At 35.1% G+C, this 15,000-nt stretch overlaps 1 protein-coding gene across 6 annotated transcripts in view; it reads left to right on the forward strand.

The window, feature by feature from the left end:
• The window catches only part of Snap25 (Synaptosomal-associated protein 25kDa), a 220,095-nt gene that overhangs the window by 2,631 nt on the left and 202,464 nt on the right, over positions 1–15,000 (forward strand). Inside the window, exon 2 of one of the 6 annotated variants that reach the window (XM_068353573.1) lies at positions 810–2,618. The exons of 4 other annotated variants lie outside the window; for them this stretch is intronic. In XM_068353573.1, the coding sequence (XP_068209674.1) occupies positions 821–2,089 (1,269 nt within the window). In that variant the 5' untranslated portion in view covers positions 810–820 and the 3' untranslated portion in view covers positions 2,090–2,618. Of the gene's footprint in view, positions 1–806; positions 2,619–15,000 lie in introns of those variants that run through there. One more of the 6 variants, XM_068353572.1, reaches the window with a different exon arrangement.

Consider the following 15,000-nt stretch of genomic DNA (forward strand, 5'->3'; position numbering starts at 1 on the left):
TTAGATTGTGTTTCATCTTAAAGTTATCAAACTTTATGGAAATTTAAATTGTTTGTTTTCATGCTTTAGAGTACAGTATTACAGCATACACATAAATCATTATATGTTATTTGTGTGCTCTTTTAAAAAAAAATTTAATTAAAAGTTTTTTGTTTGTCGATCGTGATGCAGTTTAGTGCTTATTACTTTTGTTTTTAGTTTTTACGTCATTTTTAATCATGTGTATTTGATGAAATAAAATAAGTTTAAAAGGATTATATGAAGCTTTTAGGGATGGGTTTTAACCTCAAGAAGGATTTTTTCGGAATTTGTTTACAGTACTGTATGAAAATTAAGGGACATCTTTCTGGAACATTGTTAATATGATTTGTCCCTTTTTGCATTTAAAGTTGTTTGGAAAATTGTGTGTTAGTTACTGTTCTGGTTTAAAGAAATGTTATGAGCTGCTAGCAACATAAGTTTTTTTCCATCTTTCATGTCCACATGAATTAAGGGTGAATAGGATAAAAATTAGATATGGGTTGTCTGATCTAGATTTTTATGTTCTTTTCTTTCCATTATTGCTTGTATGTTGGCATTCTTGTTGAGATATTACAGAGCTCAGTATATTTGCAGTATTTTGTAGTTGTGTTGTGATGTGGAAGGCAACTTTGAATCCTCTGCATTCTCAAGGAAGTGTTAGATGATTTGTCTTCGTTGAATACTAGAACTTAGTGAATAAGGATCCATTGACTAGACAGTGGAAATATCTTAACCTTAAACTTCTGTGCATTAAGTGAAAGCTAAGTAGAGAATCATGTTTTCAGCAGGAAGAGGAAGGATGCGGTTGCCAGCCCTGAGACAGAAGATTGTTTTTGGTTCTTTGCTTCTTCAAAATAGCCATGCATCCAGCTTCTCCACTAGGAAGTTTCCTTTGCCCCATCATGGCCGTGTTATTGCTGGAAGCATGTTGAATCCAGCTGAGCGACCTGTTTGCCATTGTTTTTGCAGTGAGAAAAGTAGTGTTGTTGAAAGTGCTTTTGCAAGTAATTCCAAAGTTTTAGAAATAAAGAGTTTTCAAAGTGCTAATTTTTCCAGAAACCAAAGTAGCAATTCTTTCAAAAGAACTATTTTCTCGGGTATCCAGCCAACTGGAGTTCTTCATCTTGGTAATTACTTTGGTGCAGTGAGGAAATGGGTTGAGTTGCAGGATGCTGGTGAAAATGTTATTTACTGCATAGTGGATCTCCACTCAATAACTTTGCCACAGGATCCCAAAACTTTGCATTCTCAGATTCTTTCAATGGCAGCTTCTCTTATTGCATGTGGAATAGATCCATCCAAAGCCATTCTTTTCCAGCAGTCTAAAGTGTCTGAGCATTCACAGCTTAATTGGGTCTTGGGCTGCTTGACTACTATGGCAAGACTAGGGCATCTTCCACAGTTCAAAGAAAAAAGTGATAGATTAAAAGAGGTCCCTTTAGGTTTGTACGTGTATCCAGTTTTACAGGCTGCGGATGTTCTTTTGTATCGTGCTACCCATGTTCCAGTAGGGGATGATCAGAGGCAGCATATCCAGCTTGCAGCTCACTTGGCTCGGGTTTTCAATAATAGATTCGGTCAGACATTTGTTTTACCTCGCTCCATGGTTTACGATGATACTACCTCGAGAATTAGAAGTCTCAGACAGCCCACAAAGAAAATGTCTAAGTCTGAGGAAGATGTAAGAAGCAGGATTGAAATTACAGATAGTCCTGAATCCATTATGGAGAAATTTAAGAAAGCAGTAACAGACTGTACTTCAGAAGTGTTTTATGATTTAGAAGAAAGGCCTGGGGTTTCAAACATCATGTGTATACATAGTGCCGTAACGGGTAAAAGCTATCTTGAAATAGCCGATGAATGCAAAGGCATAGAAAGTGCAAAATATAAACTTATGGTTGCCGATGCTGTTATAGAATATCTTAAGCCTATTCGTACTACATATGAAGAAATCTCTAAAGATAGAGGATATATTGATGAAATTTTAGAAAAGGGGACAAGTAGAGCAAGGGAAATTGCCCAAAGTACATGGGATGAAGTGAAGCTGAAAGTAGGGCTTTCGGGCTAACATGAAAGACGAAAAATTTTATTATTGAAATTTCTCAAATTATTGTTGAAGATAATCTACAGTATATTTTTTTGTGAACATTTTAATTTTCTAGTACTACCAAAATTATCCTGTTTTTATAAGTAATTATTAATTCAATCTCATGCTGATTTTTTTGTAGGATGAGTATGTGCAGTATGCAGTTTTATGCAAAAAAATAAGCCTTATTGTTCTTATTTTTATTGCATATTTAGAATTTTATTTGCTTTAGATAGGTATATTCTGTATGTTTCTTTCAGTAAAATTCAATTTTTTTCCCAAAGGAAAATAGTTTTTCTACAAGGCATGTAATGTAAGGTTTATTGTACAGTAATGTATATTGATTGCCTTCTAGTTAAAATAACGGTTAAACCTTTTTAGCTAGTCTACTCTAAAAGAATAACGTTATAATTATATTGTGCACAAAGTTTTGTTACCTCCTGAGATTTTATATGAAGGTTTATCTGTTGACAATGCTTCCAGTTAACTTTTGTAATAAATTTTTGGCTGAAATTATGCTTCTAATTATAGCCTAACCTTTTATAGTATCAAAGATTTGTGAAGTATAATGGTCAAGGTTTAGATATAGTAGATGTTGGAGGGAATGTCTTGTACCAGTCTCTCTCTCTCTCTCTCTCTCTCTCTCTCTCTCTCTCTCTCTCTCTCTCTCTCTCTCTTTCAGTAACTATATATATATATATGTATATATATATATATATATATATATATATATATATAATGTGTGCGTGTATGTATATATATACGTATATTTAGCCTATTATATATATATATATATATATATATATATATATAATTAATATATATATACATATATATATATATATATATATATATATATATATATACATATATATATATATATATATACATATATATATATATATATATACATATATATATATATATATATATATATATATATATATATATGTATGTATATATATGTATAATGTATAATATATATATATATATATATATATATATATATATATATATATATATATATGTGTGTGTGTGTATATATATGTATATATATGTGTATATATATATATATATATATATATATATATATATATATATATATATATATAACAAATGAAGATCATAAGACCTACTACTTTGTACTCTAAGGGTTGCATTATTAGCACTTGTTATTTACTTAACTGTTTCATCTTCGTCTTTGGTCCAGGTTTATCGTATACTGGATCACACTTTTAATGTTCTTGCGCTTTCATTCGTGCAGTGGTTTCCATTCCATTCATCGTCACCCTAAATTTTTGTCATTGTAGTTTTCCTATATTCTCTTGGTCGCTGCCTTCTTAATACCTAACTTATTATGGAATATGGCTCCTTACAAACATCACGGGGCATTGTCATTTCTATTCACTTGACTCGATCAATAGTCTGTCTCGTGCATCAGCTATTCATCCTCCCAGCCTCTTGCAAACTTGCATCAGCTTAATGAGCTTTCTTTTTTCCGCCTATAGAAATGTTTACTGGCTTCGAGAGAATTGAGAGTTCTCGAACTAAGCCTTCTGTAACGGACTCCATTTCACGTTATCCACTGAATTTATAATTGGTGTATGTTGTATCTCTCGTTTATGAGAGAGACTCTACACAAACAGATGCTCGTCATGCTTTCTCTAGACTGACATACGTACACGATGAAATTGCTCGGTCTTTTACAAGCGGGCAGACATCTCGCATGAATTTTAAATAGGTTACGAAGAGTCCGGATAGTTTTTTCTGTTTTTATTTTGGCCTCAAGTCTGTCGAGTGGGAACTTGCCCAGCACTTAATTGCTCTTTTGTTGTGTTCCATTAGTGGTGAATACTGTATTAATGATACTTCCTTCTCACTAAGTTACGTTCTCTCTCTCTCTCTCTCTCTCTCTCTCTGAGAGTGTTGGGGTGGGATGGGAACTCTGACAACCGGTTGCATCCAGAATGGTGACAAGGAAGCTAGAAGCTGTTTATTATAATTCACGATAGTATTCACAATTTTATGCTTCAAGCATGATTTATGGCATTTTTAATAAAATAATATAAACCTATACATAATTTGTAGACAGTATTAAAATACTGAGTTATCCAAGTCAACTTCGCGGTTGTAAGTTGAATTTTTTAATTGGATTTATAATGTAATCTACAGGCTGAATATATATATATATATATATATATATATATATATATATATATATATATATATATATATATATATACATATATATATATTCAGCCTGTAGATTAAATTACAAATCCAATTAAAATCAATTTATTTTGTTATAAGAAGGTTATTAAAATACAAATGGATTAAATCGCCCATCAGCTTTTAAATGTTTATTAACTGTTTGACTATTTCCCCGGAGGGCTTACCATACTTTGAATAATCATGCAATTTGGCAAAGCTGGATCTCTTCCTGCGAGACTTTTGAGATCTTATTTTACAGAATTAGACATAAATGGTGTGCAGTATGTATTGTACACCTCATGGAATGTATTTTAGAAATAGAATATTGGGTTGAAAATTTTTACTTTTTTGTCTGTTTTCCCTCTCCGGAGAATATCACGCTCATTGATTATATACTTTTTGGTAGTTGGGTAAAATGGGGATGATATAACATTCGTTGATTTAGATAGGTTCAGCACATAAGTGAATGAGTGATAATAAAGTGTTTCTTCTTCAGCCGAAGTTTTTGTTGGCACAATTATCATTATTAGTGTGATATTGATATTATTGTTTGATATATTGGAATTTGACATTTATGTTATTACATGGGAGCCAGATAACGAAAAGCATGTTGGTGCTGAAAAACAATGACAAAGTAAAGCATAAACTGTAAAACAGAAATGATAAGGATGAAATAAGTCGTGGACAATTTTAGATAAAAGATAAACTATGGAACTGTTAAGAGAGATTTCTTTATGGACCAAGGATGGGGAAATCTGTAATATTTCCGTATTACTGTTAAGTATGGGAAAAGTTCCTCCTTTAGATTATTTCAACCTTCATATATCTGCCGTCAGTGCACCTCACGTGGTGTACTGTAGACAATACTTAAAGATCTTTGCAGCTTTTCTTCTTCCCCTGGCTAAACTTTTTGTATCCTTTTTGTCCTCCCTTCCCACTTCCTTTCTTCCGTCTTGCTGTCCAACTTCCTCTTTATAACTTTTACTTCATAGTTTCTTTACAGGGTTTTCCACCAATGGGCTATATAAATCTTAAATAAAATTTTCATGTTTCCGCAGATTTGTGTCCATTACCTCTTGTAGTTTGTTTATTTCCTTTTTTCCTTTCCTCATTGGGCTCTTTTTCCTAGTTGGAGCCCATATGTTTTCAGTAACTTGCCTTTCCAACTAGGGTTATAGCTTAGCTTATAATAAAAATATTATTAATGATAATAGACATCCCTATTGGTCTATCTGCGTATTTATCTCTCTCTCTCTCTCTCTCTCTCTCTCTCTCTCTCTCTCTCTCTCTCTCTCTCTCTCTCTCTTATTTCCAGTCGTAGAAGGCTGGTCGTCTGGGGTATTTTTTTTTTAGCTGTTGGGCAGGTCATAGAGTTTGTCTGGTTGAATGCCTCCAGAAAATGCAGCTTGGAGGGGGTGGGGGGGGGGGGGCGTGGTGGTGTTCTGGCATCAGGCCAATTGGCGTTTGGAGAGGCCTCACATTGACTGGGAGTCGGGAGGGAATCGTGGGGTAGGGATGGAGAGGATGGTGCCACGCACCTAATCTGTTCATGGAATTATTTTTATTATTATTACAATTTAAACGATAAAACCTCCCTCAGTTGGAAAAGCTAGATTCTATAACCCCAAGGGCTCCAACAGGGAAAAATAGCATGTTGATATATTATGGCAGAACGTGGAATGTGAAGGATTATGTTTTGGTGAGGCTTAGATTGAGTTTAGTTTTTAATATGTATAATGTTTGTTATGCAAACCATAGTTAAATCTTGTAGTTTATTTATCTCTTTTATTTCCTTTCCTCGCCGAGCTATTTTCCCTGTTGGAGCTCTTGGGCTTATAGCGTCTTTCTTTTCCAACTGTGGAATGGTCTTCATAATCGGGTAGTTGAATCAGAACTTCAAAGTCAAAGTTGTAGCAAATGCTTTTATGTTGAACAGGCTGACATAAGTCTTTTTATAGTCTATATATGACACATCTGTTTTGACGTTGTTAATAGTTTATATATGACACATCTGTTTTGACGTTGTTAATGTTTTAGAATGATTTATTGTTAATTTTTTCTCATCATTTATTTATTTCCTCATTCCCTTTCCTCAATGGGCTATTTTTCCCTGTTGAAGCCCTTGAGCTGGTAGCATCTTGCTTTTCCAACTAGGGTTGTAGCTTGGCTAATAATGATAATAACAATAATAATAGGGTTGTAGCTTAGCAAGTAATGATAATGTTTTGGGAACTTATAGAAAAAGCTGGTATTTTTCAGATGGTAGAACTTAATTTGAAACAATGGGTAAAATTTGGCATAGGTGAGAATTGTTTGCAAGCGGATAGATAGGGAGTAGACAAATCGCTGAATTGACAAATTGCCATATAATTGATACCGATAACTATTTCGAATCTTAGTTCCTTACTAGTATAGCCTCTGTACCATTGTCTTCCACTGTAATGGGGTAGAACTCTCTTGCTTGAGGGTATACTCGGGCACGCTATTCTATCTGATTCCTCTTCCTCTGGGTTCTTTCAAGTTTTTATAATGTGTAACTGGAAGATCTATTTTAATGATTGAATGTTCTTAATATATTCAATATTCATTATTTCTCTCGTAGTTTATTTCCTTATTTCCTTTCCTCACTGAGCTATTATCCCATTTGGAGCCCTTGAGCTTATAGCATCCTGCTTTTCCAAATAGGGTTGTAGTTTCGCAAGTAATAATTAATAATAATTGTCTTTTGGGAAAGAGGGTTTTAAAAAATGCTTGGGTTTTATGTGTTTGATTTTATAAACTAGGTACGAGTCTCTAATAGTTATGACCGTAGAATCGTAGATGATCGTGACTTTGATAACTTCGTGTTGAAAAAGTTGATTTACTTGTAAATTTGATTTATTTACTAACGTTTTAACAAATTTGAATTTTTCTCATATAGAATATGTTAATATCCTTAATTTATTAAACACTTAAGGACTTTTTTCCGATCTGGTTTAACGAAGAAAGATTTTTTTTAATAATGAAATTTTCTTCGAAAGAGGAGTGCAGTACACACACTCATATATATACAGTATATATATATATATATATATATATATATATATATATATATATATATATATATGTTGTGTGCGTGTATTTTCGTGAATATGTATAATGTCCCAAAAATGATATTCTTATTTTTTGGAAATGTAGATAAAAAATGCAGACTACCATTTTCAACAAATATTAATACAATGTAATGTTCACAAATGTAAATGCATATTCATCAAAGTATAGTTCGCTTTGTCGCTAACAAGCCACTAAATTAATAAACACTCCTAAATACTCGACCGTTTAGAAATAGTTAAATATTAATCTCTTAGTATTAATGAGACAGAGCACATTGTTTAAAGTAAGAATTAATGAGACTAGTTTGGAGCAATGTGACATGGGGGGACTAAGGAAAAACTCGTGTTTTGTTTGTTCCTCGTGTGCCACTTCTGAGTTTTTCTTTCATCATTATCTCCGACGCCCATTAACGCAAAGGACCTCGGTTAGAATTCGCCAGTCGTCTCTATCTTGAGCTTTTAATCTAACACTTCTCCATTCATTATCTCCTAACTCGCGCTTCATTACCAAATGAAATTGGTAATGACGATATTGATAAGGGCTTCCTCACTTCATTTACCTCTTCCTCTTGGTCATTGTCTTCTCCAGAATATCCCTCCGTCTCTTCTTCTTCTTCTTCATCAAGTAGTATCCACTGTGGAGAATATATTTGTGCATGGCATGCGTTAAGGACTCAAGGTCCCTTCTGTGTTTTATTTTCTAATGTAATAGCACATTATATTTCGTTTTTATTTTCACATTGGCTTTCGTGTTTTTATCTTGTCTCTCGCATCCCTACATTTTTTCAGGTGCTCCGTAATACCACCATCCTCTCGTTTTTATTTCGTCGAAGGACCAGTCGCCTGATTATCATTTCTGTATCGAAATGAAAAGTTTCAGAGGTGTGCATTTAGCGGTTTGGTCGAGATTAGTCTCCTTGACTAACGTGACAGTCTCATAATATTTTTGGGTGGCTTTATTATGGAGTGAGCCTTTGAACCTTTCTTGTCTTAAGGGTTTCAAAGTTTTAGAATGAATTAAGATGCTCAGTTCAGGTGGAGTAAGGAATTGCATAGCCATCTATTAAATTAAAGTTTGCAGTGTTCTCTGGGAACAGGGTTGCAGAGTTTTCTTCTGTATATTGTTGCAGTCTTCTGCTGAATATTGATGGAGAGTTTTCTGCTGGATATTGTTGCAGTCTTCTGCTGAATATTGGTGGAGAGTTTTCTGCTGGATATTGACGGAGTGTTTTCTGCTGAATATTAATGCAGTCTTCTGCTGAATATTAATGGAGAGTTTTCTGCTGGATATTGTTGCAATCTTCTGTTGGATATTAATGCAGAGTCTTCTGATGGATATTGATGGAGAATTTTCTGCTGAATATTGTTGCAGTCTTCTGTTGGATATTAATGCAGAATCTTCAGCTGAATATTAATGGAGTCTTCTGCTGAATATTAATGGAGAGTTTTCTGCTGAATATTAATGCAGTCTTCTGCTGAATATTGATGGAGAGGCTTCTGCTGAATATTAATGGAGAATTTTCTGCTGAATATTGATGCAGTTTTCTGCTGAATATTAATGGAGAATTTTCTGCCGAATATTGATGCAGTTTTCTGCTGGATATTGATGCAGAATCTTCTGCTGAGTATTGATAGAGTTTTCTGCTGAATATTGTTGCAGTCTTCTGCTGAATATTGTTGCAGTCTTTTGCTGAATATTAATGGAGAGTTTTCTGCTGAATATTAATGGAGAATTTTCTGCTGAATATTTATGGAGAGTTTTCTGCTGAATATTGATGTCGAGTTTTCTGCTGGATATTGATGCAGTTTTCTGCTGGATATTAATGCAGAATCTTCTGCTGAGTATTGATAGAGTTTTCTGCCTAATATTGATGGAGAGTTTTCTGCCGGATATTGTTGCAGTCATTTGCTGGATATTAATGCAGTCGTCTGCTGAATATTGATGGAGAATCTTCTGGATATTTTTTTGCTGTAGTCTGTTGAATTTTGTTGCAGTCTAATGCTAAATATTATTTGGCTCATCTGCAAAATATTGTTGTAGAGTTTTTTATGCTAAGTATTGTTGCTGTCCTTTTTGTTAAATATTGTTGCAGAATATTCTATTGAGTGCTATTAGCCTTATGCTAATATGGTTGCAAAGTCTTCTGTAAAATTGAGTTGCTGAGTCTTCTGTCAAATTGAGTTTTAGTGTCTTCTGTCAAATTGAGTTTTAGTGTCTTCTGTCAAATTGAGTTGCTGAATCTTCTGTCAAATTGAGTTGCTGAGTCTTCTGTCAAAGGGGCTGGATTGTCTTCTGAATGTTGTTACAGTCTTCTGTCATATTTAGATAGTTTCTCCTATCTATAGAGCTGAAGCCTTGTATCAGGGATGTGTTTACAATGTTGTCTTATCAAGTTGCATAACATACTAGTGCTTTAAAACTTAAAGGGTTGTAATTATCTATGTTCAGTCAATGATTGCCAAGTCCCACATGAAGGAAAAGTAGCAAGATCTTATTTATGTTGAGATTTATAAGATCTTAGTAATCCTCCAAATTCTGGTAGGAATAAATGTATTGATGTCTACTTCACAAGCAGAGAGTTGTCCGTTGAAAACGTTTCATAGCCGGAAGAAAAACGTTCGTTCGCTGATGTTACTTGGAAGTGTTGTCAGCTGCGCGATTTACTTAGGGCGGTGCTTTCTTCAAGTAACTTTCAAGATATAGATAAATAGAGAGCTTTATATATATATATATATATATATATATATATATATATATATATATATATATATATAATCTTTGTGTGTATATTCACTGAATTTGTAGTGCACACATTAAGATTATATGCTAGGTTATATATGTGAATATGGCTATTCCATCTTTATATTAAAACGTTTGTAAAGGCCCCGAGGTTCATCACCCACTTCGGTAGATTCTGCCAATCCTCCTGGTGGTTGCAACCAACTTGGTTGCATTGGAAGCGATGATTCAAGTGTGTTTGCGCCGTAACAATATTGATCGCCGCCACGAGAGGAGCTTGGCACGCGTGTCCTCCTCTCCAACCCGTGGCCAAGGCGAAGAAGAAGAAGAAGGGTGCTTGCTGCACGTACTGTCAGGCAGCGTTTTCGGCGATTCCATGCCGAGCTGGCGTTTTGATCGGCACCTTACTTTTTATCTCATGTTAATTACTACTTTATTCTAATTAATAATAGTTATTTTTCCTAGTATTTTTTTCTGTTCGTTGATTTTCACATGTTCTTCGTATTTTCACTTGTTCTTCGTTGATTTTCACTTGTTCTTCGTTGATTTTCACTTGTTCTTCGTTGATTTTCACTTGATCTTCATGATTTTCACGTGTTCTTCGCTGGTTTTCACGTGTTCTTCATTGATTTACACTTGTTCTTCATTGATTTACACTTGTTCTTCGTTGATTTTCACTTGTTCTTCATGATTTTCTCTTGTTCTTCATAGATGTTCACCTGTTCTTCGTTGATTTTCACTTGTTCTTCAGATTCGGGTTTTTTGTATTTCGTGTAGAATTTTATATACTTTTTTCGACGATTCGTACCTTTTCGCTTAGATGATTGTTAATTTGCAGTAATTCCATGTTAGTTGCCTCTAGTTTCCTCATTAATTAAACAATTTTCCTTTTTACCAACACACACATCTCAGTTGTTGACACCCCTCATCACCAATTGAAAGCTATCTCCTCGAAGACTGACACATTTACCCAATTTGTTAATGGGTGAATTACTTTATATCACTGGCTGATTCATTTACATTAATATCCTTCATTAATTGACACGTTCTCCCTCGTCGATTGACCCCTCGTATTCCCCTCATGTCTGATGACAAGTGGAGTGATCGTCTCTCTCTTGTTTTCTGTTGGCAGCTGTTCTTGAGTTCTCTGGAGGAGGGCAAGAAATTATAGTTTAAGACTGCGTTAACTTCCTCTCTCTCTCTCTCTCTCTCTCTCTCTCTCTCTCTCTCTCTCTCTCTCTCTCTCTCTCTCTCTCTCTCTCTCTCTCTCTCTCTCTCTCTCTAAAAGTTGAATTTTGGCAAGTATTGAATTGATCAAAGGTCAGTTAGGATCTCTCTCTCTCTCTCTCTCTCTCTCTCTCTCTCTCTCTCTCTCTCTCTGAAAGAGGATTTTTGCCAAGTATTGAATTGATCAAAGGTCAGTTAGGATAGAGAGAGAGAGAGAGAGAGAGAGAGAGAGAGAGAGAGAGAGAGAGAGAGAGAGAGAGAGAGAGAGAGAGAGAGAGAAGGACGTACTGTCTGGCTGTCAGAAGGTGAATAATCTCACCCCAGACGGGGATATCCTCAGAGTCCGCTAACAACCATTTCTTTGTTATCAAGGTTATGGTTACCCTGTGCATTTGCATGTTCGGAACTCGGGTCACTTGTAAATAATTACTCCCAGCCTCGCACTCGCTTGTTTACGTTCGCCAGGAATCAAAATAGAGGGAAAGAGAAAGAGACGGAACGTGAATCTGACACGGAGAAAGAGGAGGTGGTATGGTTGTGCTCCAGTGTCTGTGGCAATCCTGTGTCAGCGTTAGTGGCGGGGCTGGATCAATGAGTTGGATCTCCTTCGGTTCCCTGGTTCCTGGTGGGGTTTCCGAGGCGTTGTTTTCGTGGCTCGTCTTTGCTCGGCGTTTTTTCAAATTGAGATATGCACTGTATAGTTAAATAACGTCGTTCATTCGTATTCGTAGTTAAAGATCTACACTGTTAAAAATTGCGTTAAAGAAACTGTAAATTTCTGGCACCATTTATTCCGGGATTTACCGTTTTAAAAAACGGATATATTGACGTAAATGAGTAATATTACGGTCACCAAACCGTCAAATATGATAAAAAAGTAGGGTAAACTTACGGTCGCCTATAAATTTACTGATACAGCAGAGAACAATAGGTTTTTAACGAGAATTTCCGATTCAAATTACGGGCTTTTTTTAACAGTGTACTATAGAGTCATCTTCCATCGCTATCAATTTACATGAAAGAGTTTCTCAAGATGGGCGTGTTATTAAGAAATCATGCATTGCAGGAATTAACAAGCAGCGAGGTCTTCATTATCCCAAGACCAAGTCGGAGGCAAAAAAAAAAAAAAAAAAAACGTGACGACGTTGCAAGTATGGTATTGCGTCATACACGACGAAGGTCCTTATGGGGTTTGGTGTGCATCTTCTGCATTTATATTTCAGATCTGTCTCTTCTTGTCGGCTAATCGTGATTTGTGTTCAGATGGAGAGGAGAGAGGATATCATTTACTGGATGAGGAACGCACCGAGGTGTTTTGAGATATGCCATCTCTCTCTCTCTCTCTCTCTCTCTCTCTCTCTCTCTCTCTCTCTCTCTCTCTCTCTCTCTCTCTCTCGTCAGATGAGGTTGGGGGTAATGGTGGGAAAGGGTGTACAGAGGGTATCAAGTCAATGATGCTGCAGCTGTTCCGAGTTACTTTGAGATTAAGATCTGTATTATTCCACTCGAGGACGAGATGAGGGCCAAGTTGAAATGGGAGCGGCCGGTTCTAGTGCCATCGGTCGAGTCGAGGCCACGCTGACAGGAGATATGTTATTTTCATGGGCGTTAGTCGAAACAATTTTTTTTTTTTAGATTAAAAAAAAAGAAGATTTAAAACTATAAGAATTATGTAAATATGTGATGATGTTTTACCGAGAATTTTAATTGGCAACCAATGAAGGTACTGAACTAGTTCAGAATGTAAGCCATCGGTGATCTGGGTTAATTGAAGGCCGTTTTTTAGGTTTAAAGGCTCAAAGGCAATGTCAAAGCAATTTAGAGTAAGTGGCCCTTCCTGGCCCGCTTTAAATGACACTTTCATAAAATACGTACATACATACATGTATGGTTTACACGGTACACATTTAATCTTTTATGCCTCTTTCAATCCATTCATGAGAATCTTGTCGGGGTTTCACTAATGGGTCACATTAAGGCCAGTTTAGAAAGTGAATGTCATTACGTAATGTTGTTTGTTATTCTTTTTTTATGTTCATAAACTCTATTGTACCTAGTTCTTGATTTATTATAAGTAGGAGTTATGTCAAAACAAGCTTTAGAACACAACTTTAGACCGAATGAAAGGAGTTATTTTAAGGAGCATCTCAAGGAGATGAATTCTCGAGTGGTTTTGGTGTCGGATGATGCGTCTTTGAGTACGTGAAATTAAAGATGTCGGTCACATGAGTAATAAGATATCTTCGATGAACCTTCGCTAAAATCAGCGTATAGCGACACTAGTGTTTTTACTTTATGTGTAATATATTTTATTATTATTATTATTATTACTTACTAAGCTGCAACCCTAGTTGGAAAAGCAGGATGCTATAATCCCAAGGGCTCCAACAGGGAATATAGTTCAGTGAGGAAAGGAAAAAAGGAAAATAAAATATTTTAAGAAGAGTAACAACAATAAATATCTCCTATATAAACTATCGAGCTGATGATACTCACACACACGCATCCAATTGTTACTAACACGTGACTTTCATTCGTAAATATCAACGACGAATGGGATTTAATATTGAATTTTAACCTTGGAAATATATATCCAATAAAGATTCTTTTATAATGAATGGTTCGGGCTGGGCCAGTACCTGTACCTCAGTTAAATGTCTCCAGCAGTAAACTCTACCAATGAGTCATTTAAGAAAGAGATATGTGCAGTTGGCGTAGAATGAACCTAATATTTCCCCTGATGGCTCATTGGTAGTCTACTGCTGGGGATGGTTTCAATTCAGAGGCATGGGTTAGAGTCCTTGCTCAGTCAAAAATATTTTATCATAAAGGAATGTTCAGTTTTTTTAGTGATTATACTGTAAAAATCTATATTAATTACCAGTAGAACTTCAAAAGTTCAAAGTTGGGGCAAATGTTTTTATGTTGACCAGGCTGACATGAATCTTTTTATCGTTTATATATGACATATCTGTTTTTAACGTTATTAATAGTTTATATAGGACATATCTGTTTTGACGTTGTTACTGTTTTTAGAATGATTTATTGTTAATTTATTCTCATCATTTATTTATTTCCTTATTTCCTTTCCTCACTGGGCTATTTTTCCCTATTGGAGCCCTTGGGCTTATAGCATCTTGCTTTTCCAACTAGGGTTGTAGCTTGGCTAGTAATAATAATAATAATAATTTGTGGTTGGTATACACATAAATATACTCTCTCTCCCCATTATATATATATATATATATATATATATATATATATATATATATATATATATATATATATATATATATATATATATATATATATTCTCTCTCTCTCTCTCTCTCTCTCTCTCTCTCTCTCTCTCTCTCTCTCTCTCTCTCTCTCTCTCTCTCTCTCTCTCTCTCTCTCTGATGCATTTTATATACTAGCAATCTGTATGTTTTGTCACAAAACTCTTAATGACGTCAGGTATGTGTGTCTGTCATGCAACTAAGAATTAGAGATTGGATTCCTGGACCTTGTTCTCCTTCCCTCTCCCTTTCCCTCTCCCTTCCCCTCTCCCTTCCCCTCTCCTACCTTCATCAATATACAATGCAATTGATTCTTAAGAAAACTTACTCTTTAAGAGCATTCCT

Source organism: Palaemon carinicauda, chromosome 30 (assembly GCF_036898095.1).
Source record: "Palaemon carinicauda isolate YSFRI2023 chromosome 30, ASM3689809v2, whole genome shotgun sequence".
Taxonomy (NCBI): Eukaryota; Metazoa; Arthropoda; class Malacostraca; order Decapoda; family Palaemonidae; genus Palaemon; species Palaemon carinicauda.